The sequence below is a fragment of the Cuculus canorus genome, chromosome 6, assembly GCF_017976375.1.
Source record: "Cuculus canorus isolate bCucCan1 chromosome 6, bCucCan1.pri, whole genome shotgun sequence".
NCBI classification, from domain to species: Eukaryota; Metazoa; Chordata; class Aves; order Cuculiformes; family Cuculidae; genus Cuculus; species Cuculus canorus.
Window position 1 is genome coordinate 31,551,919 of NC_071406.1, and position 27,444 is coordinate 31,579,362.

Sequence of the window (27,444 nt, forward strand, 5' to 3'; positions counted from 1 at the left end):
TAAGGAATGGGGAAAGGGAATATTGAGACGTCATTTTTAGCCAGCTGGTCAGAGCCATTACTGTTGTATTACACTTGTTGAATAGCTGACTATCCATGTATTTCTGAAACTGAAACAGAAAGATGTTGTTCTTGTTATGCCTCTATGCAAATAGTTTTGATTTCAATGTATACAGGGATGTTCCAATCCCAAGAAAAGTCTTTGCAGTAATTTAAAGGGTTTACATCTTTCTTTCGCATAGCCTAGTTTGCACTGGAGCATGAGACAATGCAGAGATAATACCTCTCTTGGGAACATTCTCTCTCCTGATCTTGCTGTGTTGTGATGTTTCCAAGTTGTAGACTGTTTTGGTGTGCAACATGAGCAAGGTGAATTGGCTGTAAAGCTGCCTCTGTCATCAGATGTACTCATATAATCTGAAATGCTGCCCTTAAATTTGTTTCTAGGTAGCAATGAGCAGAGCTCAGGTGTGTTTGATATCTAGTTCCAAATCTGGAGAGAGACATCTCTATCTTATTAAGGTGTCAAGGGATAAAATTTCTGACAACGACGACCAAGAGACAGCAAATTGCGATGCAAAAGGTAACAAAGATTTATTAAAAACAAAGCAACAAAATGAACTCTTTAGTTCTGAAAAGAAATGTTATTATTTTGCATGCGAAATCTGTGCAATTCATGTTAAAATTGCTTTATTTCTAGGGCAAAGAAGGCAGTAAAAATGATGTTAGTGTAATTTATGGGAACAATCCCCATTTAGAGAAAAATACAGAATAATTCACGTTGAGAAGGACCTCTAGAGGTCGTAATGTCCAACATTCTCCTCAGTGCCAATATGACACACCCTAATCTAGAACATAATGGAAATGCATGTTTTAAAAGTCGCGTGATTTTATTAACTGGCCCAGACTTGGTCAAGCCGGACTTCACAATCTTAAGCACTGTTTGGTAGATTAGGAGCAGTAACTTCACTGCATCCATGTAGTATGTTTAAAGCTTGAGTTGTCTGTATTTCTTGCCATTTATTCCCAAGTTTTGACTGTTTCTTTGCCAGTGTTTTACGAACTGCACATAAACTGAGAAAAGTAAAAATTTTATCTTTATTTTACTTGTTAATGTTGACATGTTTTTGAAAAGATCACTTTTATGTATGCAGCTTTTATTTTTTGTGTTCATCTCTCTTGTTTTAACCTCTTCAGCTTACTGGTTTCTGTATTTTTAGCAATTTTTGCTGTTCTCACGAGTGTTCTGACAAAAGATGACTGGTGGAACCTCCTCCTGAAGGCTATATATGCCTTGTGTGACCTCTCCCGCTACAAGGAGGCAGAGCTACTAGTGGATTCCTCATTGGAATATTATTCATTTTATGATGATAGACAGAAGCGCAAGGAGCTGGAATATTTCGGGCTCTCTGCTGCAATTCTGGACAAGAACTTCAGAAAAGCATACAACTATATCAGGTGGGGCACTGAGAAGGTAGGGCGGTCTCTTCTGTAATTGCTGCCACTGAAGCTGTAGTCATACTGCTGAAAATATTCCTAAAGGAGGCAGGCTGATGCTTTTCAGCTTTCACTAAAATAGATAAGGCTACTGAAACTAAAAGAGCTTTCAGATGTCCTCTGGTTCAAAAAAATGCACAGTGCACTAGGTTGGTTTGATTTGGCCAGAAGCATTGATTCTGTCTTCCACTCTCAACTTTCCCTCAGTCACTGACCTGCTCTTTGTATGTCTCTTCTTCATTATCTTCCTGAGCTGCTGAGGTTTTATTGCAGATACAGTATTTCTGTCTAGCATTTACTAATTTGTTACATACTTTTCATTCTGTAGAATCATGGTAATGGATAATGTCAATAAACCTCAGCTGTGGAACATCTTCAATCAAGTTACTATGCAGTCGCAGGATGTCCGTCACCATCGCTTTTGTCTCCGCTTGATGCTAAAAAATCCTGATAATCATGCACTGTGTGTCCTGAATGGGCATAATGCATTTGTGTCTGGCAGTTTCAAGCATGCTCTTGGTAATGTCATTCATGTTCTAATATTGAAAAATATAAAAAGTGAGTGTATTTTTCAAGGAAAGATTTATTGAAGTAATTTTTTTCATACCTCAGAAAATTATTCATGGCTTCACAGTGTTGGTCTGGTGCTTTAATTACTTTGTACACAAATGAAAGCATCGCTTAAGAGTTTTACTAAGAAAAATTGAGCTGGCATGTTTCAGGTTTAGCATGCATTGCAAATATAACCAACTTCCAGAGATAATTGAATCATAATAAATAATAAGAAGAGGAGAAACAGACCAATTTAAACAAATACAGTTGGCTGGGCATTTTAAGGAGGCCTTTGAAGTAACCTGACTGCTTTCAGCTAAGCCCTCCAAATGTCACACTTAAGATATGTGGCCTCCAGGACGCAAATTCCAGCAAGGACCTTATTTGCCTTCTGTGTCGGATTCTTTTCTGCTTACATTTTTACATCACAATTTGCTTTTTTTGAATTTTTAATTCAATTTTTGAAATTTGAATTTTTAAAATGTTTTTTTCCCATGTATTTTGATGTAGGATGTATTGAACAACTTCTTTTATTAGTTCACACTTCTAATCTGAAGATTTTCTGTTTTGCTTTTAAATTCTTAAGAAATGCTTTTCACAAGAAACATCCTGATTCAATGATTTGCTTTTAGGACAGTACGTGCAAGCCTTTCGTGCAAACCCAGATGAACCTCTGTACAGTCTTTGTATTGGCTTGACTTTCATCCACATGGCTTCCCAGAAATACGTGTTAAAGAGGCATGCTCTCCTAGTACAGGTGAGTTAGGGTGATTATTTTTACCTGTAGTGTTTCCTGGCTTTGCATCTTGCAGACACTTATGGCTACAACATACTTTTTTAAAATAACTTATCATAATTAATTTGGCATTTCGAAAGAGGGAAGTGGTGAAACATGAACACGGATGAGCATGCTTTTAAACTAGAGCTATGCCCATAGAATATATGCCACGTGCCCTTCATAGGTGTGTCTTATAAATTGCATTGTTGAAGCAAACTTTACAGACTTAGAAAGCGCTTTTCCCCCCTTGTCTTCCTTTCCTCTTCCCCCTTTCAGGTGCATCTTAACAGCTCTCTTTGTAAAGGTCTTGTGAACTCAAATTTAGACTACCTTCAATTTTTCAGCTTCCTTATTGACATTTTTCTTTTATCTGCCAAATCCAGTTACAAACCACGGGCTCATTATTCTCGAACAGAATCTTAAAAGTAGTTTCCTCTGTTCTCCACCATGTATTTGCATTAACTTGAAATGCTTTTAATTCCTGAGCCTCAGAGTCAGCAGAGTAGGCTGAGGATCCTGAGCCTCCCATGGCTTTTGAAATTGCTGAAAAATTATAGCTTGCACTGATTTTGACAAAAGCGATAGGTCGTCAGCTGCTTTAAACCAAGACCAATTATGTCAGTATCCAACTTCAGGCATTTTGAACTTGCCAACTTTGGCCCAATTTTAACATTTTATCCACTTCTTTCTGTAATCAGGCTGTCTTTCTGATATGGGCTGCTATGTTCTCCTTTTATAACGTACTTGAACAAAGCCCTATTTATGTTATCCTCTGGCAACTCAGTTGCCTGCTTTCTCTCTTCTCATTTCTGGCTTGCCATGTTTGGTAGTTTTACATCCTTTCATCCTCCTATTTAGTTTCTTAATAATTCAAGCACAGTGACATACTTGTGACCTAAACTATGATCATTAGCTGCTTGTGTCTGAACTAATTCCTCATGTTGAAGGAGATATCTTCTCTTGTTACCAGCATGGTTCCTAGAAAGAACCTCCTGTTTTTACAGCAGTCATCACATTCCGAAGTGGTAACAAAACAAAATACATAGGAGAAAATGAAAATGCGCTCAGTTTCTCTCTTCAGAGTTCACCTTTTCTGTCTGTCCCTCCTCTGTTTCTGCAGGGCTCCTTCAGTGTCAAATAAAGCACTGCATTTTAATGTAAAATAATACCCTGTGCCCCTTTGTCTTTCCTGTGTTCTGCGTGGGATGTAGCTCTAGTCTGATGCCTTTGATCTTTATAGCATTGGTCATGTGTTGAGACTTTATTCCCACAGCATCACACAAACCTTGCGTCATGAAGAGCCCATCACACACCACCCTGGCAGGCAGTGACATCCTACAGATGAGAAACTGCTAGTAATATAATTTAAATAGATGAGCAGATATTTTAATTGTAAACTAAAAGCAAAACAAGAAAGCGTAACACTTATAGAGTGCTTCAACTTCAAATTTGTTAGCACTGGAATTGCTCAGTATGGGTTTCCTTTCAAATTCGGCTACTGGAGGTTTGGCAGTAAAATATCTGCTGGCTTCAAGAAGGGACATGAACTCTCTTCTACTGCTTAGGATGGATGATTTTTTCATGCTGTTATTCAGTGATGATAATTTTTGGCCACTTTATAAAATGATATACTGATAATTTCCCTGATAGCTGGTATTGGAGTAAACATTTATAGGGAGCACAAGATCAAGAAAAGAATATGCTTGCATTCAAAAAATAATACTTCAATACGTACTTCATGGAATTCAGAATTTTGAAGAATTCTGAAAAGTTCTGGAATTAAACCAGTTCTTGCTGCTATCCAAGGCAAGGAGTGAAGGAGAGGGAATGACTGGGGTTACTTTTGTCCTTTAAAACCAAAAACAAGTAGAGGAGGGTTATCTTTTAAAGCAGTTTTTAAGAACAATGAGGTCTTGCTCTAGCCTGTCCTTTGGCTGCATGTTCCTTCTGAATGTGAACCAGTCTAATCTTGGCGTATATTACATTGACACATGCACCTGTACGTGTTTAACAAGCTTGTGCCGTAAGTCACTATGCTAAATAACTGCCTGTTCAGTTTATTCAAAGACCCACCCGTTGTTATCAGTGGCAGCGAGACTGACAAAGCACAGTTTTAATGGTCTCGACAGTCAAAAATAAGTTATTTTTTGCCTTCAATGTGTGTGTGGTTTTGTAGGGAAGCATAGAGCAAAAATTTAAACAGACACATTTGAACACCTGTTCTCCAGCATATTTTACTGGTGTTGTCGTAAAGGGAACACTCACAAATGTGTATAATGCACGTACAGGGATTTTCCTTCCTTCACCGGTACTTGGACCTGCGTGGACCATGTCAAGAATCGTTCTACAACCTTGGCCGTAGCCTTCACCAGCTGGGATTGCTGCACCTGGCAATTCACTATTACCAAAAAGTGCTTGAACTTCCTCCTCTCACCTTAGAGGTACGGTATCCATCAGTGATGTACAGAGAATAATGTCAGGTCAACATTAGTCATTTCTCAGCCATAGCTAAAATAGATACATAAAATCTGTGTAGTTGAGTTTCCTTTAATTTGTGTTGCAATTCTGTAGCATTGGAAGCCCAAATCTGATTGTCATCTGGTAACGTATTTAAGCATGTGTTAATTTCAGAGGTTTATGAATTTTGAAGGGTTTACTAATAGGCTGCAGTAGCAGCATAAAGGGTTGCTATACAACTTTACCTGAAAACATAGCTAACCTTTATATATATTACATGCAATAAACAATAACTGGTAGCTCTATTTATGCATGCACGCTATCAAACAGTGTGCTGGAGCAATATGAATTGGTAGTTAGGTATCTAAAAGCTTCTGAGCCATTGTTTTGCTCCAGTTGATCTGTATGAGATCATGTGAATTGATGTGTCACGCATTTAGAAGTCCAGTCTTGAGAGAAAGTTTTTGCCGAGCTTTCGCATGGATCGGTAGAAAAACTACAAGTGTGTTTAAAAACTGGGAAGGGCTGGTAAAGTAAGAAACATGGGTATCAAGTCAGTGCTGGGATCTCAAAGCAGGAATCTTTTGACCGTGTAAAAGATCCAGGCAGTTACTCCCATGCTTACTGTAGGAATAGATACCTTGCATACAAAGACAATCAAAGAGAGTACTTTCCTGGTTTATGAGCCTGTGGTCTAATTTACAGCTAAAGTTTTGAATATGCAATTATATAACTCTGGTGATTGACAACATGTGGAAACTCAAAGAGAGAGGGCATAAGGAATAGTACTTTTGTTTCTGTGCAGCTGTAAGCCTGTATAAATCATTCATATGTGATTTGATTCCACTGTAATTGCTACTCATGTTTCCATTTTCTACTTTGTTTGCATATAAGTAACTTTTTTTAATCATTATTTTTACAGGGAATAGAAACTGATCAGACGGACTTGAGAAGAGACACTGCCTTTAACTTGTCACTTATTTATCACAGCAGTGGGAATAAAAGAATGGCTCAAAAGATGTTGTATACTTATGCAGTTGTATGATGAGGTTTGGTGGCAGGCAGAATTGATCCTCTTTCTATTCACTTTTGGATTCTGCGGTGCTAAGAAACTGGTTTTAGGGTACAGCTTTTTCTACAGAAGGTCAGACAGCTTGTGCTGTCTCTGGCTTTATGGGCTTTTTCTACTGACGTTTGAACTGGATCATGTACAAATGGAAACTGTCAGTTCAAGTACAATGCTGACATGCCTAAGTGTGTCTGTTATTAGCTCTTTTATGCATTCGTCTGTAATTTGATATTCAGCCTTGTATAAGGAGTCAAACAGTGAAAACTGAATCCTAGTTTGTTTGTTTGTGGGAAAATTTATGACGTGCAATATCAACTGGTTACCAGTGAGGTTGTTCAAGAAGCCATGTTCACTGGTGATGAAGATTTTTTAATGTGCACCATTTAATTCCTATAATAGAGAAGAAATCCTTTGAGGATGGAGAACTCGGTATTTCAAAATCTTTAAAGTATTCAAAATTTTCTAGTTTATATCCTGAGGAGCTTCTATTTGCAGGAGATTGATTTCTGTTTTACTGAAATCAGTGTGACCTTTGTTCTTCCTCTGAATTTGTTAATAAAAAAATCCGAGGTTACTGATAATGTTTACTCACTCTTGGCTAACATAGATCCTACTGAATAGCTTATAGCAAAATTGAATGTAACAAGCTCATACAACTTATTTAATATATATTGCAAGTGGTCTAGGGGGTTAATTATTAGTGGCAGCTGAACAGTAGCACATGATGGTGGAAGCACGCTGCTTCCAGCCCAGCAAGAGAAGCCGTATGCAATGCTTACCATAAATAGAGGGAGTACATAGTTACGTACATGTAGAGATGGATATCTGTTATGCACTGCAGCAAAATAATGCTGAAAATTATTTTTTCAGCAAGGTAGCTTGCTGAACAGAAAACAAACCTCGCTGTTACCTCCCAAGCACTCTTGTTACTTACAGCATTGCAGCTAACTGCTGCTTTTTGCTTTCAGGCCACTTTTATAGGTATTTGTGTTCTGTCACCATTTCACACCATCGCAATCAGTGATTAAGAAACCAGTCTTGTGTAATTGCCTAGACTAATGCTTAGAAACCAGAAGCCAGAGATCCAGTACACAGATTCCTCTGGCAATATTCTACTGCAAAACCGAGTCTGAAATATTCAGAATCCCACTTGCTTGTACATTTGTTTAAATGGACCTGATGGAGAGGATGGTTGTGGGTTCTTTTAAAGGATTGTCTTAAAAATTGACTAACAGTGGGGCATTACTATGAATTACTTTATTTCTGTTCTCTATTTCTGCTATAATTCTAAAGTGGTTTAATTTTTAAACCTAGGACATATGAGTCTTTAGTGTTTATCCAAATAAAATGGAAAAGTACAATCTGAATGCTGATGACTTAAACTGCTTTTAAATTGTGTTTAAGCACCAAATAACAGAAACTTGGATTTAATTAAATGCAGTCAATGTGGACTTTAAAATTAATACTACCAGCAAACAGTGTTCTGAGAGGATGTTCTAAATAATTTTGAGCATCTGGATGGAGGAGATAGTACTTCTTTCAATGCAAATTATGTAAAGCTTTCTTAAATGCTTGTAGAAAAAAGCTATATATGAAGATAGAAATTCCATTTTTCCATAGCTGTATCCAACTTGCATTTGTGGTTTTACTTGGATTTCACTTTTACACAGTATTACAAATATGTTCTACCTGCTTAGGGAAACGCGAAACACAGAACATGAGATGTGGACAGAAAATACATATGCTGATCTAGGCTTTAGGGATACAGCCACAGTATTCTGTCCAGTGCAGAATTGGGCAGGTTTTAAATCACGTTTTACTTGCAGTACTGCTAATAATGTGCCTTTCTTTACCTTGGAATTATTTTTCAAACAATGAAGTTGTGACCATGTACTGCACATTTCATCGCTGTACTATATGTAAGGAATGGAGCATACACAAGGGACTGTGAGTCTGAAACACAATATTTCTTGGAGTGTGAGTGTCTGTATGGGATTTATTTTTCCATGTGCTGTATCCACATTTAGGCTTACCTGGCTGTGGCGTGTTTTAAGGATGCTTGCAGGAACACAGCAGTAGGGGAGATGAACCCAGCATCTTTTCTAACTCTCCTTCACAGTAAGGACCATTTTACTGAAATACAAATTGTTTTGTGGGAACAAACAGCAAGACAGGAGAAGTTTGAAATCTAGCCATTACAGTTTTGGGAAAGCTTTCATAAATCGCTGAGAACAAGAAACTGAGAGGGGAAGAACACTTAAATCAGTGCCAGCCTCACCTGTCAGCACACTGGGAGTATCCCTCAAGCCTCACTGAGAGAATTAGTAACAGTTTAAGTCAAACACACTATATGCATGGTCAAACTATTTGGTTTAACTGTGATAATTTTGTTGGCTGTTTATTGCTGAAGAGCTATTTTATATAAAATACTGACTTGAGGCATACTTAAAAGACTGCTCACAAAAGCATCTGCTGATTATCTTAGAAACTGAATCATACCTTTCCTGTTGTGCTTACCTGATGCAAACACTGACGAGTGTAGAAAGCCATTTGCCATCTACCCTCACCGAAGGCCACAGATTGACGGGAAAAAAACGACCAACCTTTTCGCCACTTAGAAAATTCATCTTTAACTACTGCAAATCTTACTATAACCTAACTAAGAGAGGCTTAGCAGCTACCAAGCCGGGCGAAAGGCTAGCAATGTGCACCTCAGTTATTGAACCTGCATGTGGTGGCAGTGTTAGTTTACTACATCTTTATTGAAATGACTGTATTTAAAGAAAATAACAAGTTCTAATCTATTGTGTGCTTCTGATGTTTCAGATGGGTGGGCTGCCATCCACCCTGCTGTGGTTCACCTTGCAGAGCTGGCTCTGAGCAGACAAACTAGTTTCCTTTCAAATGAAAGGAGGCTATAATGGAAGATGGCATCCTGAAGAGCTCTAGTTCCTAGCAAGTATTCAGCCAGCAGGATCAGACTAGAGCACATCTGAAGTAAAAACCAATCCAAAACATGTCCAGGACAGCTGAGCCAGCTCTTTCATTCTCCATGTGACCCACTGAGCTGCATCCCTTGCTAAAGCAGTCATAGCAGAAGCTTAAGCTACTGCTAAAGTGAAAGGGTACTGGGATGCAGTAATCCATCACAATTGCACCATATCACAAGTACGCCACGTCTCAATCCTTCACAACTACACCCTAAGCCCCAAGCAGGTTTAGAAGAAGTGACGGGATGTGTTGAACCTGGGATAGACTGTCACTACGTAAATATAAGTACCAAGTTTAATGGCCATGGCCATATAATCAGATCTTGCATTTCGATATACAAAGTAATCACAGATGCAGGGCCCTACTGAGAGCAGGGAATTCTGGAACAAGGAAAGGGTGATGAACCAACCCTTGAGGTGTATCATATGTTGGTAAAAAACTCCCACAGAGGAAAACCAGAGGGGTAGTTGGTGCTGTTGCCCTGCCAACACACAGTTCATACGAGCACTGCTTCCATACACTTTGTCCTTTTGCAGAGGCAAATGTCACTATCGTTTGTCCCTTGTTAGGCAACCTAACAAGTGCTTAAGCACTCGGTATAAACAAAAATGTGGAATGCTAAGCATTACTTGAGCGGACCAGACTGTTTTTCAGCTGTGATTACTCTACCATTTGAGTTCATGGCAAGCAAAACTAGCTTACAGTTCTGACTGCTGTTTGCCTGAAGGGTGCTTTGGAGGCAAAGGCACAGCTTATGCTGAGCCACCTAAGCAGCTTTACAGAGCAGGTGTGGCACACGTGCTAGGTGATTTCTGAAGGAACTAGCTTGACTGGGGCAAACCTAAAGCCATATTGCAGAGGCTGGCTTCTAAATAGCACAAATGAACGCAGATCAGGTGTGCATTAGCTTTGATAGTGTGCTCAGCCCACCCCCTTTTCCTTTGAACCTTAGCAAGCTGGAGAGGTCCTGGTTGCTATGAATTCATCCAGAGTCCTATCATGTAAGTTATTGTTTAGGACCACCTTTCTGGAGGAGCAGGATAAGGTAATTCCAGTATGTCCTCAGGCTACTGCTAGGCTCCAGAAGTATGCGAGACTTCCGTCCCTGCTAAACGAGTACTTCAAATAACATGTATGTATCCTACAGAAATTAACAGTACAGAGGAGTCTGCAAACAGTTCTGTTGAAGCAGATCAGAGTGTAACACCACCTCTGCTGAAGCTAGGTAGTCCTAGAAACCACATGTAAGAGTAAGCCAGGACAAAGATGAGCTGATCCTTAGTCAAACAACCATGAAAACTGTCCATGTTATAACCATCTTCTACACATGACATTAAGGCATCTGCTTCAGCTCTTTCCCCAGTGTTCCACAGTAGGATAGGAACAAAGATAAGTTCACAGTAGGACAGGTTGAACAGATTCCACTAATTCTTATGGAGGCAAGATGATGTGTAGTGTAACGTCACACACCTCATGAATTCCTTACATGCTCCTAAGATAGCCCAAGGCTGATGTTCTCTCATGACCTAGCTATCATCTACATTACAAGCAGCCAGTCCTGCCAGTTCCTCCCTGTCCCAGTCACGTCAGCATCCAGCCACAGCCACATGACTCGGTCACCAGTAATTCCCCCGAACCCTCTGCAAACCAGCCTGAGATTTGTTTTGATAGCACGCGCCAGGCCATAGGTTAAAGCTGCTGGAAGAAAAGTGATGAAAGCAAAGATGTAGCGTATCAAAAGCAAATAGCTTACAGTAATGATACACAAAGAATAATTGTTTAGCTCTAAATAGCAGTGTTGTTTGTAGCAGCCTCACACACAAAGCACCTGAGTCAAAAAGACAAGGTGAGAGGTACAAGTTGATTCAAATCAGAGTTTATGATTTAAGCAAACATTCCTAGGTCCCCTATATATGGGTGCACTATGAGCACCTTTTATTCCAAGGCCTTTTTGGTAATGCAGACCTATCTAACTACGTCAGATCAGGTAAACTCCTGATTCTTCCAGCACCTGGGTGCTAGCAGGGAGTCTCCTGGTGGGAGGTGATGCAAGTGAGCTCATTTCCTGCCCAGTTCACGTAGACTTTCCTGCTGGTGAGCTGGAGGTGTTGGGTCTGTGCCCTGCTTGCTGTCCAGGGAGGTGTGAGTGGGAAGTACTTGCTTTTTCTCCTGGGAAAAGATGCAATATTTTATGAATCTGATGACTGGGGAATCTTTGTCATTAATGAAGAAGAGATTAAAGTTCTAGCAGTTTAATATATACACCTCTATGAAGCTAATTACATGGCTACCTAAGAACTACCAGGTATGGAGAAGGCTGATGAATCTACACAGATGAGGTAAGCACGGCTTTTGAAAAGGTATGGAAGGGGGAAGGGAGAACCATTGAAGCAGCCATGAATGCAGAGAAGAAAATATACTGTCTGACGGCTTTCAGACACGTATTTGGTTAATGAGCATCAACAAAGCATGAAGTATGTGCGACAGAATTTTTGAGCACAGAAACAGTCCCTTGAAGCTAGCTTGTACCTGTAATATTCTTTGCTGCTTAAATATGTCCTTTGGCAAGAAGAGGGAACAAACTAAACTAGAAGAGGGGTCTGTCTTCCACCTCCATGTAAGGAATTACAAAAGAAAGTTTAGGAAACTGAAATTCTGACTGATAATCAGCTACCAAGTATTTCCCTCGCCTATTTTCTTTGCTCCCCCTTTGAAATGAATGTGCTTTCTTTATCTCCGTATCGGAGCTGCTTCCTCCAGGGTTCTTTAGCTGGTGGCTTGTCACAACTTCTAGCTGCGGGCTGTCAAGGTTAGATTTGAACCCGAGGTGAGCTTCTTCTAGGCAAGTTGTGACTTAGGGAAGACAGTGTAATTAGAACTGCAGCAAAACCAGGTAATGCACGCTGCGCTTGGCTTTGAGACCCGTGTGAGAAGGGGCGGAACGGCATACAACTCAAACCTTTCTCCTGTAGGCAGAGGAAGGAGCTCCCTGTGATGCTCTCTTCCATTGCTGTGAAAGGGATCTATCACAGAGGTCTTCACTACAAAGTTGCCTTCTCGGGGGAAATGACACAAGTCTCCAACATGGCATAAAATACAGAAGCATTGGGAAGGGAGGAAATGGATGCTGAGTACCACGAACTCATGAGAAAGATGAGGAAAGACATAACTTTGCCTTAAGAACACTGGAGAAATACTCCTGCTATTAAGATCTCTTTCTAATCACAGAGAGATGCAGCTGATCAGTCCAGGTACTAAGACCTCAGGCTGGCACCTCTTACTTGGTTTTGTTTTCCTATATGGTGGTTATTAAACAACTAAACCTCTAGATTTTCACCCCAAACTACTATAGTAATCCTTGCAAGCTGTAACAATTTGGATGTTGTGGTACAGTAGTGCAAGGATGAGGTGATGCAAGGACAAATGATTTCTTGGGGCAGGAAGGGTGGGTGGGAAATGTGGTTTTGCATAATGTCACATACAGAGTGACATGAGCAGCTCAGGGGGGCAATTTACTTGGCTACAACACTTTTGGTTCAGTGGTTAACACAGATATCCTGAGCCTGATAAAAACAGTAGGCTGTGGGGCACAAAACCTATTCTTACAAGCCCCACTAAATTGGAGTTATTCACAGAAAAGATAAAACCTCTACTTTTTTTTTTTTTTGAGTATGATAGACACCACTTAGTTGGAAAGGCCAACGATGTGCCTCACTCTTCAGACACTTGTGCCTGAGATTGAAAGGGTTACTTGGTGCACATGCTGAGATACTAATCTTGTTACTTTGAATTACTCTAATGCTAACTAAACTGTTTTGACCATGCTGGCTTCCTTCGGTTTCTTTTTTGCCTCTTTATATTTCTTCAGATGTTTGACTATTTGTTTTCTACCCAGAAACTGAAAAAAGTAACATTAATTGTTATATAATTTTTTCATGACAGAAATAAAAAAATTGCAGTGTAACAGAAGGACTCTCTAAGCTTTATTGTAAATAGTGTAGAGTTCTATCCTTTAAAAAAAATCCTGTCTCTATAAAGTCAGATATGTAGTGGATGTGTGTCAGGTCATTACTTGGGCTTTCGGGAGCAGACACAGTAAGGTTTTTTATCTTTTGACTGAGTTTAGCATCTTTCTATCGTGTTTTCTACAACCCCATAGATTTTCCATGGGTATCTCTTCACTCTTTCATGCTGTTACCACCTCACCTGACACTCATTTTCCAGCTTCTGCCTTTGTCTTCTCTCTGCTTCCAGTTGGGTTTCCAGCTGCCTGTTCTGCACTTGCACTTCATGTTGGTTTTTCAACATCACTGGGATCTCGCCCTGAATACTTTTCAGCTTGGACACAAAATTCAGGATGTCCTGTGACTGAAGACAATGCAAGAATGAAATTCCTACAACATTTTAGCAGACCAGTCTCTTCAGAGAACTGGTCAAGAAAGCTCACCTGCTCATAATTCTTCTGATGCTCCTCTTTTATTGCTTCCATGTTCCTCAGCTCAGATTCAGTCTCCCTTTCTCTGGAAACCACCCACTGAAATCTTTTAATTCTACCCCTTCTCACCTCAGCAGATTCTTGGCAGTCAGCTTTTCTGGAAGCCTCTTGTTCAGTTTGAAATGACTTCTTCAAAGACTCTAAGCGTTCAGCATACATCTTCTCCTCAGCCTTGGTTTTTTCCATTAACTGCTCCCTTTAAAGAGAAGAAACAAAGCCAGTGATTCACATTCACATTTAATATGATTTATTTTTTAAACACAGGAATAGAAAAAAATTCTGCTGTAAATACTTTTCTCTGGATATGCTCTCTGCACCACTATTGTTTAAAGATTGGAATGTGTTTTTTACTATTTCGTATTCCATTTATTTAAAAGGAAGTTCAAAATAACTATACAAGGTAAATAGACTTTTTGGAAAGAACACTTCAGGACAACTTATTTTCCAGGCTAAGCCTGTTCAGATAAAGGACAATGAGGACACTCAGACTGCACCTATACTTGAGTTTGAGGTTTTACATACTAGTGTTCAGTTTTGGGTGGGGAATCGAAACAGCTATCCTGTGCTTTCCTTGCTAAAGCTACTGAAGGCAACTTCAAAGTGGAAGTGGTTTCTGCTGTCCTCATGTGGAAAATTGTTTGTATAAGTGCTATAATGACCCCGGGTAAGCAGTTCCTTGCTATAGCAGAGTAGGTAAAAGAGTTATTACAGGAATGAGTGAAAGAGCTCATTTCTATAGCTCTGCATGAATCTATCTTTATGATGTTTCTGGCTCAGCATATGATCAATGCTCATATTGATAGATGAGTAAAGCCATCAAGCTCTGATGTTAGTGCAAGGCCATGTTTCTCCTCAAGTGTAGTATCATGGATCTCATCTTACCTCCAGACCATCATCTGTTGAAGCTCAGTTTCTTTACTTTTCAGTTCATATTGAGTTTGGATCAGCTTGCTCTGCAGGGTATTGTTGATCTGCAGAACTTCAGCCAAATGAAGAAAAAGTTTCTTGTCTGTTCTAGCACTTTCTAGTGCCTTACAGAGTGGTTCCACCTATGCAGTAACAACAAATGCAATTTGTACTTGCCCAATTAAAAATCTTAGAAAGGAAAATATTTTCCCATCCCATCCCAGTCAGTACCAGCTTACAGGATGTAACTGTGTTCACCAACTGTCTGATTACAAATGTCCTGAGCACAATCATCTAGATGGGAATCCTTACAATGTCAACCCATGATTGGCTTAGAAGGATCAGAACAACTTGTTATATAGCTATGATTTTCTTGGGGAAAAAAAATATTCTTCGGCATTAGTGAGGTGTGTTTGGGTTGTGTACCACGAGGAGAGGTGAAAGACGTTGACAGTTTGTCACTTTTGCCTCTTTAGTTTTCTGCCTCAAAATATATTACAAGATGGCTTTAGTATCTGAGAAGCAATGGGAGTCTGTAAAGAGCATTTGCTCCTAAGAGTTCGTTCTTGCTTAAGAACAGAAGCCTCAATGCAGCTACTTGAGGTTACAGCTTAGAATAGCAAAGTCATGACGGAGCAGACTCTGCCTCACAGTCCTGTACCTACAAGCTTGGTTTCACTGCCCAGCTCTTTTCTGTACTTCTGTCCATATATTAACACCAAAACAGCATAAGTATCTGCCTCCTAGCTATACAAGTATTATCTGCAATTATTTGTTCTCTTACAATGAAGTAACAATAAATCTTGAGGATTATCTTCATAATTCTGTAACTGTGTTTTGTAGCCTGAATGCATACGACCAGCTCACATGAAACACAGCTCTGTTAAGCTGGGCTTCCATAGTTCTTACATCTGTTTTGATGAAATCAGATTTTGTTTCCAGCTGCAGACTAGAATCATAGAATAGTTCAGGTTGGAGGGGACATTAAAGATCATCCAATTCCAATCCTCCTGGGATAGGCAGGGACACTTCCCACCAGACCAGACTGCCCAAGGCCCCATCCAGCCTGGCCTTGGACACCTCCAGGGATGGGGCAGCCACAGCTTCCCTGGGCAACCTGGGCCAGTGCCTCACCACCCTCATGGGGAAGAAATTCCTCCTTATGCCCCATCTAAATCTGCCCCTCTCCAGTTCATACCCATTGCCCCTCGTCCTATCACTACAAGCCTTTGTGAACAGTCTCTCCCCAGCTTTCTTGTAGTCCCTTCAGGTACCGGAATGCTACAGTTCACATTAAATGTATGCTCTGTTCTTCAGGAAAAAGTTTGTTGAATCTGATTTCTAATGGTTACCTAAGCATTAGTTAGTAAAACTTCACTTTCAGCACCTCATGTACTGTCTAGCTAGCTTCTGTTTAAGACAGCCTAAATACGCTGTTTATTTTTTACTACCACCATAGTTTTCCTCCCTCCTTATTAGTTTGTATTTGTGCTTTTTATAGAATTTTTCATGTTTCTAATCTTTCAACAATTTTCTACCCATATATTTTGTTTTAATGCCTCCTGATGGTTCCCCTGGCCATTCTACTATTTTCACACACTAAGCAACTTAATTATCACAAATGCTAGAGATGCTACATCAACAGCATCTTGTCACCCAAAGGCAGTTATGAGCAATATTGGAGGTAATTTTAATAGAGAACTCCAATATACGTGCTTGACACTACAGAAATAAATTAAGTAGAGAAGATAAATAAGCACTTCCCTCCAAAGAGGAGCTCAGGTCAAAAAGCCCCTTATCTTAGATGAACATAAAAAACCAAGTTTCCCTTTTGAGCTGACAAATAGGATGCTGAGAGGTACCTGAAGTTTCCCTTTGTCACAGGCCAGCTTCTTCTTGCTGTCAGTCAGCTCTGACAACACCTTTTGTACCTGCTGCTGGGCATACTGAGGAAAAAAAGCGCAGGCATCATCACTCCACAGGAAAAATAAGGCAAAAAGCAACAAAGCAGGTGTTCAGTGTCCTGCTTCTCCCTGAGTATTTTAATAACTTTCTTCTGTTGCTTCAGGTATAAAGTTTGAATTAGGTGAAGCACTAAAACAGACTTGGACTTAAAGAAAAAATATCAACATGGCATAAATTCTTCCAAAAACAGCTTGTCTCTAGGAAGAACTGCTCAAGTTGGTGCAGCCTTCCAAATGGCCACAAGAAGGCAACAGAAATAGGGGGATGAAAGAAATCTTCGACAACAGATAACTGAGAAGCAAATTAACTAGAAGAATTGGCAGGCATGGACAGAATATGAATACCTTGGAAAGACAGTAAGGAACACAAAAATTAAAAACCAGGCAACTTTTTAAGGTTCGGAATGCTCTATTGATTCATATTCTTTCACTGATGGCTGCTGAAGGCATTGTGTTAAACAGAAAATATATACGTGTTACAGACTAACTACTGTAGAAATGTAGCTTTGGTTATCAAAGAACAAACATTCAAAAGGTGTTTCAGTTAACTCTTCTTCAGCATCATGATGTTAGGACCTTATCAGCAGCTAAAAGTGCTTTGTAGGGTCTCCAACATACATGACTGGTGATTACATGCAACACTAAAAAACCCCTATGGTAAAAGCACCGGTAGCGCAGTACTACTAAGCTTTTACTCTTCCAGAACTGGTCAAGTATCCTGATTCAGGTGACTGAGAGCTGTGAGAAATAATGAAATGGGAACAAGTTAAAAAGGGGAATGAGGGCCCAGGTGTGTCCACAAAGGGCATAAAACTGTTCTTAATGTACGTAAGATGAATAGCTTGTATATTTCTAGATGTATGTATACCTGTACTAGAAAATGGAACGGAGTCATAAGATTTTAATGACATACCTAAATATCCAGTACCTGAAGGTCTATATCTCTTAGCTCATCCCACATAGACATCTATGAAGATGGAAGGAACATTTGACATATCCTTTTGTTTTAATTTTTCCCATTCTTTGATTCCTTTATTTGATCAGCCACTCTTCATAAAATACGGTTTACTTCAAAGAGCACCTTGATTCCTGCTACGGTTACTTATTAGTCAGGTCATGAGTTATTTACTGTATTATTGGCTTACCTGCTCATGTGCCAGTGCTGCCAAGCAATCCAATAGCCTCTTGTTCTCTTCCTCTAGTGTTTGCAAAGTGAATTTCATTGAAACCATTTCTAGCTATGAACAAGAAAATCCAGCTCTAATCATAGCACTTCAAGACATGAAGTCACAATACATGAATATCACAGAACCTCAGGACAATGCATGGATCAGATACAGTCTCTCCTCTTTCAGAGAGCCTTTCCACGACAGTGGAAAAAAACTCCATGCCGATTTCAGTCTTAACACTAGGGAATTTCTCCTTAATACCACAAATGCTGCCTTACCTTTTCCAGACTATGCATATGCAAGGAAGCTACCCAGGTAAAACAGCTAGGAGAAGCTGAAAATTATTTATCTTTGCCATACAGCATAACAAACTTATTGCTACAAACAGGGCTTGTGAAGCTAGCAGTAGGGTTGCTGCTCCAAAGGACACATCTCTATAGACAAGGAAAATGTCAAACAGCAACGTGAACAATATGACAATGGTAAATATAATTTTATTTAGAAAAAACTTAATAGACAATAAACAAAATTAAAGGAAAAACTAGAAAAAGATGGCACTGAATTTAAACAACAGCTATATATATTGCAAGATACCACATTCCCTGATTTTTCTAATTCGAATTTGTTCCTTTCCTGTATTTTATTTACTGTTGTCCTCATCTGTCAAAATAAACATGAAATCATTGTTGCTTGGAAGTCTTTAGATTCACAGAAATACTGTGCATCTTCAGAGTTGATCTGAAGGTTGCAAGTTGGCTCTAAGATTCAGACATCGTACCCACAGAGCTGTTCTGTCCTCCTTCCCTTTCCATGCTTCAGAGAGGAGACATTACGAGTCAAAATACAGGGAAAATGTAAAAATATAGAAAAAGTAGGAAAGGGGGAGAGCGTGTCACACTTTCCACCCCAGTAGTTCTGAATAATTGTTCTGAAAGTAGAACTGTTAAGTAAATAAAACCCCTAGCGATGTGTGTCTGAAAGCAGCTTTCAAGAATATAGCATTAAAACAACTAAGTTGCCCCTACCTCCTTTTGAAGATCTTCCTTTTCTGCTAGCAGACGTTCTTTTTCTTGCAAAGCTGTCTCAAGTTCGCCTTGCAGTCTAGCAACAGTACATTCCAGCAGCTGTCTCTGTGCGGTCGCTGCCTCCTCAGCAAGACTTGCTTTCTGCGTGTATTTGCCGTGCTCTGTATGCAAGGCCTCCCTAAAGAAAGACAAAATAGACAAACTGGAGTTCCAGCACGAACGAAGTTCTGGCCTCCATATTAAATATTAAACTGGCCGCTCTGTGTTACTAAGTTCTATTCAAGCAGAAATTGAGGTGGTGAGAATGCAACAGAGGAAGGGGGGGACAGACTGCAGATGAGAACTCCTCACAGCGCTCTTTGAAGCTGAGTCCTCTCATGCTGCACACTCTGCAGCTCTCTGAGAATGTTGGCATGGGCAGCACTCCGAAGCGAGTCTTGCTCTTGCAGCTTACGCATCTTTTCTTGTTCTGCCTAAGGGGGAAAAATTACTCAGGCAATAATGCTAAAATCAGAATGGTGAGGGATTAACCCATAATTAATTTATAAAGCTGCTAATTTGTCACTAACCTCCCTATAGCTCTGCATACTGTGATGTGCTGCTTCTTGAATAGGATGTCAAAGCTGAGTTCACTTTCAGATGCTTTTGCATCTGTATTTAATCTCAGATCCTTATTACTTCCACTCAGCTCCTGCTATTACAGTATTTGCGATGCCCACCAATTCTTATGTTGCAGTTGGGAACATCCTGTGACAACTACTATAAATAGCATTATCATACTGATGCTCTTTTCCCATAACATGACTTTTTCTGTACTGAAAATAAATCTTTACCAACGGAGTATGCTAACGCTTTTTCATCATCACATTTATAGAACTTCCATTGCTATATGTGAAGTATTTTACTGTATTCCCACAGAATATCAGTACTAGGAATTAGTCTGTTGTCTGATGTCTGAGCTGTAGACAACTTTCATGGACTGTAATTGCAGGCTACGTACCTTAAGCATGGTTTGGTCTGAAATGAGTTTAGCATACTCCAATGCAACACTTTGGAGAGTGGTGCTGAGCTCTGAGCATTGCTGGCTTAAGTGGTCATTAAGGACCTGGTTAGATAGGAAGACAAACAAGTTTCAGTTTCTCGGTTTGGTTTTTTTTTCCCTGCATAGTAGGTTGTCAGAAACTAAAAATCCCTTGCAGATGTAGAAAAAAACTGTTTTAGGTACAAAGTGTCTTTGCCCTGATTTATGGCAGACTTTTTCCAAGGTGTTAAAAGTTTACACTAATGAGAAAAAAGTTTAGACTAGCAATCAAGCGTAATCATTTACTAGTTATTAAGTGCAGGATAAATTAATGTTTCTAAGGCAAAGAAGGAAAAAAATTGAAAATGGACCCTGCCCATTTCATAGTTGAATTATTGTAGATAACCAAAGAAAAATCGAACTTTCCTGTGAAAGACCCATACAAGTCCCATTACCAGTGAACGCCATCCAATAAACAAGTATCTGTTGGTGGGGAGGGAATAAAAATAGCAAAACATTTTCTAAAATACATTCTAACAAGAGGGAAAGTAGAATAAAGAAAATCTTTTAGAATATACTGAGGCCAACTTTTTGTCCCAAAAAGCAGAGAAAACTTCAGCCAAGCAGGTACTCTGCATTTGACTCATTAATAGAAACACATTCATGTAGAATCTAAAGGTGCAAAGGAATATAAATGTACTACATCAAGGGTAAATAGAAGAGGGAGCAGCAGTAGTAGTTCTGCGTGTCCTGCCCTTGAAGAAGACCCTTTTTATTGAGAAGAAAACTTTCCAGCCTTAAGTCTGGGAAATCTGGAACTGTTACTTAGGCTAATGATGGAATTCCTTCACTGGAAGTTGTTCAGAAGACCACATTACCTGAGGGCATTCAACTTTGTCTCCTACACTGCATTTGAGGCTTCCCAGTAAATGTACAATTGTTTCTCACTGTAATTACTTGTTTTGCTAGACTTTCCATTTTAAAATCAAGAGTACCTATTCTAGTTACCTGTACTTTATCTGCTGTTTCTCGCAAGGCGGTTATTGTAGACTGAAGTTGTTGGTTCTCTTGGTTAAAGGACAGCTGTGCATTCTAAAGGCAATAAAACATAACGTCCTTTGAGAAAAAATTTAAATGTCATTTAGCCAGGCACTTAACAAATCTCAAGCCTTTCTTTCATACTTGCCTATTTCCTTTAAGCTACTGTCACAGGGCTATGCGCTTTTGCAAGCACCAGGCAAGGCTCCTGTAGTAAAAGGTGTTTTCCAAAATACACTTTGGAATAATAACTGAAGTACTACCTGTTCTAACTTAGCTTTGAAAGTTGAGGGTGATTTCACGTCCTTCTGATCTCAAACTTATTAGTCTCCACTATAATTAATCTCAGCACTTCTGAACTTAAAAAAGTCTCCCTGTGAGAAGTGGTACAATCCCCAATGAAAGGAATCCTTTGCCAGTACTGTGAGATTCCATGTCTAAGATGAACTTCTACCTCATCTTTACTGAAACTTACTCTTTCAGAGAAGACTTCAGACAGGGCGTGCGGTCCCTACAGAGGCAGTCAGCATACCTCTGTGCCCATTTAGTGCCCTGTTGAGCACAGTTCTGATTTTTCTGTATTATTACTCACCAATTCATCTATTTGTCTCCTTTGCGTGCAATGCTTGTACTACCACAATTGTGTTTCCTGGCCAGTTCTAGCTTTTCAAGGAAGGCATTCATATTAATGCTCTGATATTTCATTAGAACACAAAGTTATCTTTATAAAAAACCAAAGTAGGGCAGACCCAAACTGGTAAAATAATCAAATAAGACAGTCAATGGTGAGCAGCTTTGGTCGCATTTGGCATTTGTCCACAGAAAAATTCTGCCTCTGGAGTGTGGTACATTTAAAAGGCCCAATATAGGCTGTTCTGAGCTTTATTTAGCTATTTCCCTACCCAATACTTGTTTACAACTTACTTTTGCTGCTTCATCAAGCTGGGAAATTATACAGTTCCTGGAGTCTAAAAATAGAAAAGAATGTCAGGACATGCTTTGTTATCTGGTTAGTATTTCAAAAGATGACACTTTGATCTAATGTTTGAGTTTAGCTAAGTTATAGAACATGCCACAAACGGGCAAGACTTTACAAATGTGTTGCTCTCTGACATTTTTCTTTAACTTCAATATTTCAGCACAATTACTTTTTAAAATTGATCCATAGATTAATTTATTTAACTTCAAAATGAAGCAAACCATCACTCCAGTCTCGTTCTTACGTATACCATTCCTGCGATTGCTTGAGCAAATCCACTAACCCCAGGTGTAATTCAACGTGTAAGCAAGGGATCTGTCCTATGACTTATAGCCCACATGCAACTCCACAAGTTTTTGTGTACTGACAAAGAACAGTAGTTAGATCCCTTGTTAAATCATATAGATCTAAAAGCTGAAGCATTTTTGTTGGAATTTGAATCAACCTGCCTGTAACCTTTTGCCTCTTATCCTGCTGTGTTGTATAACATCCTGGATAAGAAGGAAGACACCAAGAAACGAGACAATTCAGTATGAGTAGAGTAGGGAGGGAAATCTGGCCAGAATATTATGGCATCCAAGGTATCATCAAAGGATCACTCAAAAGTTCCTTCAATTAACAAAGGGAAAAAGCCTCGATCAGCAGGATTATGTGATACAGAAGGCAATTTGTATGTCTCGTTCAGATCTGTCATTTGCATATGGATTTGTTCTGAAGGAAAGAATGTTTCTGCCATTATTCTTCCACATTCAGCCAACTCTGCTACAGCATGACGAGTTTCTTTCCTCTGGCCTTGCCTTATGCAGTAATGCTTACTGCCTTTTGTGAGCTACAGGTTAATTATTGCATGTGTGATTTGCAGAATAACACAAAAAACATATGGGAAATGGGAAGACTTGTGTAAAAGAAATAGTGAGAAACCCAAAATAGTCCTGAAGGAAGAATCAGAAGAACAATCGGTATGCTAGGGTTTAGGCGTGGCTTCTGAGTTATTTGGGAATAAGGAGCAGATTTCAGCTTAGTAACATTTACCTTCAAATTTGACAACATGGATCTTCTCTCTTTCTTGGAGTGTACTAAATGCCGCACAGCTCCCTTATCAGCAGCTATTTTCACACCAATAGACTGAGAATCTAAATGGGATCAACTAGAGGCTTTGTCCAAGACACTTGTCCTTATGCTGATGTTTAATACAGAATATTTTTTTAAGTCAGCTGCAAAAGACTGAATAGAGAGTGGCATTCTACTTGCACATCAGTTCGGGATTCATGCGTTAATGGTTGCTTGCTAGATGAAGTCACCTCTGAAAAGAATTTATGCTGATGGAATCTTTTCATATTATTGTTGTGTATTCATTGCCCTGGTTACCACTGTTGTCAGTTTTCTCTAGGTAAGAAGAAGCTTTGGAAACGTCACATGCAAATTAAAGGCCTTTAATATTTCATTACCTCTTAAACTGTCCTCCATTCCTGTTGACTGATACACTTGCCCAAGGTCTGGAGGACCTTGGTGCTTGTTTCCTCTCACTGTGGAAGCAGTGAGAGAAGGGCTAAAAAGACATGACAACAACCCACTGTCATACCCAACTCAGCTTTCAGTTGTATGCACTGCTGTTCCAGTTGGGCAGTTCTTTCCTCTTCTTCTTGCAGCCTGACTCGGGCTAGCTGGACATCTTCACACAGCTCTTGGCAGTCCTGCTGTAATATCTGCACCTGCAATGATACCACAGATTATTCTCTAAGATGCAGAATTCAGTCAGGCAAACCCAAGCAAATGTCAGACCTTGAAAAGTTCATTTAATTGGAAAAGATACAGCCTGTAGCCTGTTCAGCTTCTCCTCTCTTTCTCCATCTTATGTGCCAACTATTAAGGCAAACAACTCAATTTCTATATGTAAGGCAGTGTGTGTGTGCTTACAATCTTCTTTACATGACAGGTGGAATCAAACAAGTTTGCACAATTAAAGATTACAGAAAAGATCAAGCTACAAAAAATCAAGGTGAACACAACACTTGTGGTGCTTAAGAAGTCTGTCTCTTGCCATTTTTTGAGGCTTGTTTGTTTTAGCGCTAATAAATATACCACAGGGTCAACTATACCTATCAGAAAATAATAGATGTACTAAACTAAGCGTATCCTTCTCCTATGATAGAATTCATGTAGATCAATAACATATCAATCATTTTTCCTCTTCTGCTCCAGAAGAACACAAAAATGATAAAAGGTATGTAGGAAAAAATCTAGTAATTTCTAACAGGACTTTGTATGTTTCAGGAGCAGAGAGACTTTGATGATCATAAAAAAATTTAAGAAGACACCCCACCTTAGTTATTCAAATTTTGATACTTTGCCATTTGCGTTCTTTTATCTTTACTAAAACGTTGCTATGAATTCAGAAATGTTAGAGTGGCTCCATGTGGCTTGTTTGCATGCATGCATGCAGAGAGAGGGATTGTTTATTCAAATTACATGTAAGCCAGTTCATTTCTACCATTCACTATGGGCCCCTCCCCACACTCCACTATGGCTGGATAATACAATATGAACAAAAATCTGGCTTTATCATCATGGCAGTGGTGAAAAAGAGGTTAAGGCAGGATCCAGTTGTGGTCCACAGATCTGAGAAGAGGTAATTACATACAAACATTACAAAGTCAAACTCTTTTCAGTTGCATTGAATTATTTAGGAAGGGGAAGGAGTTTGGAATGTTCAGACTTGATGCTAGAAAAAAAAAATCTTAACTGGAATGTTACTGCAGCACTATAAAAAATACCTAAAACAGCCATGGAATCACAGGTCTTGAACTCTTTCAGATGAATCCACCACTGCCCCAATCTGGTGTTTATGATAGTTCTGCTTTGAGCAGGAAGTTTGACTACATTTTTTCTTCTGATCTGTGTTTGTACAGAATGATGTGGTTATAAAGTATTTTAACTGATTCCTAGGAAAGACATCTGAGTTCTTTCTCTTCCTCCCAGATGAGAAAAAGCAATCAGATACAAAAGAATACTAAAAGTTTCTGAAACCCGCTTTCGTTCTGCTTCTACTGTTGTTTCCATGTCCTGTATCTGACCCATCACAGTTGCTTGGGATTCCTCCAAAGACTCCCGCAGGCTGATCTCCTGGGACAGCTGTTCTGTTACCTAGAAAAAATAAAACCTTTTCTGACCCAGATGTAATTAAGCAGATTGAACAAATACTTCAAGATAATATATGAAAGATATTCTGTCTGGGTATTTAGTTATGACGCAGGTTCCTTTGGGTTGTGTACATTCCAAAATCGTACCCAGAATATTATTTAAGGATCACCTTCTTCAAATCTTTAATTGTTACTTGGCAAATTCAGCTTCCTACCAAGCTCCTGGCTCTTGTACTTACCTCCTGAAGTCTACAGTTAATTTTCTGGTTTGTGTTCCTCAGTTCCTCAGCTGCAATCACTGCATGCATCTAAAGAAAATTAAGAGATATTTTTATCTTTTCATGTTCGTAACAATTGCAAAATCCGTAGGTATTATAAAATGCAACTGCCATGCTAACATTCAAAACTTGATTTCTATCTCATTGATGCCCTCAGTTCTGAAACACTGAATTTAAAAGTGCAAGCACTAAAAAGAAACACATTCTTTAATAAAATTGATGAGATTGAGTGACATACTCCATTGAAAATCTCTTCAAGGAATACAGTAATAGAAGTGTAAGATTGAAACACTAGAGAAATGTAAGTTCCTGGAAAAATAGAAAAGCTATTGAGATCTCTATGCCTGAAAACTAGGATGAACTTAAGTCATGAAGATGCAAGGATTACAAATCACAAATATTATTCTTCTTCTTTTTTTTTAATTGATGGAAGCATAGGTTCTCATTATTAAAAGTGTTTGCTCTTACTGCCAACAGTGTATCATAAACTCCTTTTTCCAGCTGAGTATACTTTCTGAGATGAATGTACTTAAAAACAAGTCTGTTAATACTTGAAACTACAATCTAATCTTTTGTACCTTGGATGCAGTTGTCATCTCCAGAGCAGTAGTCAGTCTCTGAACTTCTTGCTTTGCCTTTTCTTCAGCCTCTTTCATATCGCTTAGGTGTTGGTGCAACTTCATTGCTTCTTGCTGTACAATCTTCATTTCTTGAAGATGCTCCTCGTGGAGCGCATTCAGGCGTTGCTCCAACTGGGCTGCCACAAGGAAAAGGCAAAAATCTTTCCTTGACAGAAAAAGCATATGGAGGGGCAATAAAGAACAAAGTGGTTAAACCCCTTTTTATACTACCTGCATGCTTTGGATTCAGTTCATTTTCTGTCTGCAGCTGGAAGATGTTTGACTTCAGTGTCTCTACAACGCTCTCTAACCGACACATTCGGTTCACCAATGTTTCACAGTTCTTCCACAGTGTATTTTCTCCCACAAATGCTACCCGGGCCTGCACAGGGCTAATGGCTGTGTGACTAGCACTTGTTTCTGAGGTCTTCGAGGGAAAATGTTTGAGGCTGAAAAGGAGAAAAGACCGATGTAGTCTGTACATACATGCATACATACATGACATTGCACGTATGCATTACAGATGTGATTGAATTATGACTTTTAAAGGTTTCTTCTGACCCAAACCATTCTGTGATTGGAAAAAACATTTCATGGAATCATAGAATAAATCGTAGGATAGTTAGGGTTGGAAGGGACCTTAAAGATCATGCAGTTCCAATCCCCCCGCTACGGGCAGGGACATCCCACTAGATCAGGCTGCCCAGGGCTGCTCAAACAGATTCTTGTTGAATATTGCTTGGCTTGGTGCCGTCACTGCTTCCCTGGAGAGCTGATCCTGCGCTCCGGATGTAGCCTGTTCCCACTGACCCAGCCAGTACCCGCTCCTGGATGGAGAGAAGATCCTAGCATGGCAAATGGGTGCAAAGAGGAACAGGGCGAGGAAAATCCAGCCACGCTCTGCGAGGAGGAGAGGCTCCCCGCTGCTTTCTCCCTACCTCTGCCCGTCGACGCCGAACGCCTCCAGCTCTCGCACCAGCGCGCTGGTTTCCTCCTCCACCACCCGCATCCGCAGCTGCAGCACCGTGAACACCTCGGGGGCGGTGGCCGCGATGTTCGTGGGCACGATGGGTGGCCTGGCCATTGCCTCCCGCTCTGCGGGGACCCCGACACGGGTGCCTCCACGCGTCGCCCCCTTCGAACCGCCCGTCGCGCAGGGGTGAGGCGGCCCCATCCAGCACCAAGGACAGGGCACAGCAGGGCGCAGGGCATCCTGGGAGTTGTAGTTCGCGCCCCTGCCCGCGGGACAGTGACCTGCGCGCAGGGCGTGCTGGGAATTGTAGTCCTCCTCCCTCCGCCCGCCTCTGTAGGGTGGCGGGGATCCAGCCTCACCCTGCGCTGTCGGGATGCGCCTGAGCCGGGTCCCGGGATTTGCTTCTCCTCTTGATACAAGGAGTACTTACTATTACAGAAAGTGGAATAGTTTGATTTAAGCTAGAGTTAAGTTTCATCTAGGTAATAGTGTT

The 27,444-nt window shown here is 39.9% G+C and overlaps 2 protein-coding genes across 6 annotated transcripts in view; one reads left to right on the plus strand and one right to left on the minus strand.

Annotated features, from left to right (window-relative positions):
- GTF3C3 (general transcription factor IIIC subunit 3) overlaps window positions 1–7,599 on the plus strand; it is a 21,857-nt gene extending 14,258 nt beyond the window's left edge. The window contains exons 14-19 of one of the 2 annotated variants that reach the window (XM_054070642.1): window positions 447–582; window positions 1,220–1,457; window positions 1,825–2,015; window positions 2,681–2,805; window positions 5,115–5,267; window positions 6,206–7,599. In XM_054070642.1, the coding sequence (XP_053926617.1) occupies window positions 447–582; window positions 1,220–1,457; window positions 1,825–2,015; window positions 2,681–2,805; window positions 5,115–5,267; window positions 6,206–6,328 (966 nt within the window). In that variant the 3' untranslated portion in view covers window positions 6,329–7,599. Of the gene's footprint in view, window positions 1–446; window positions 583–1,219; window positions 1,458–1,824; window positions 2,016–2,680; window positions 2,806–5,114; window positions 5,268–6,205 lie in introns of those variants that run through there. The other variant, XR_008450539.1, reaches the window with a different exon arrangement.
- On the minus strand, window positions 5,217–27,165 carry CCDC150 (coiled-coil domain containing 150). Of its 4 annotated transcripts, XR_008450542.1 has the most exons (18): window positions 26,917–27,165; window positions 26,210–26,427; window positions 25,937–26,115; window positions 25,320–25,388; window positions 24,968–25,084; window positions 23,523–23,652; window positions 21,886–21,929; window positions 20,932–21,015; window positions 19,903–20,007; window positions 19,254–19,375; window positions 18,903–19,080; window positions 17,854–17,946; window positions 16,607–16,690; window positions 14,721–14,887; window positions 13,908–14,034; window positions 13,550–13,711; window positions 8,386–8,485; window positions 5,217–5,334 (listed from the first exon to the last, which is right to left on the minus strand). XR_008450542.1 is itself a non-coding variant. In XM_054070643.1 (17 exons), exons 1-17 carry the CDS (start codon window positions 27,150–27,152, stop codon window positions 11,402–11,404), a joined length of 2,226 nt encoding a protein of 741 aa, XP_053926618.1. In that variant the 5' UTR covers window positions 27,153–27,165; the 3' UTR covers window positions 7,885–11,401. The 4 variants fall into 4 exon arrangements, 1 of the variants encoding a protein (XP_053926618.1); XM_054070643.1 differs by lacking the exon at window positions 5,217–5,334 and having other exon boundaries at window positions 7,885–11,512; XR_008450541.1 differs by lacking the exon at window positions 5,217–5,334 and having other exon boundaries at window positions 7,885–8,485; window positions 13,550–14,034.
- Between the last annotated feature and the right edge of the window lie 279 nt (window positions 27,166–27,444).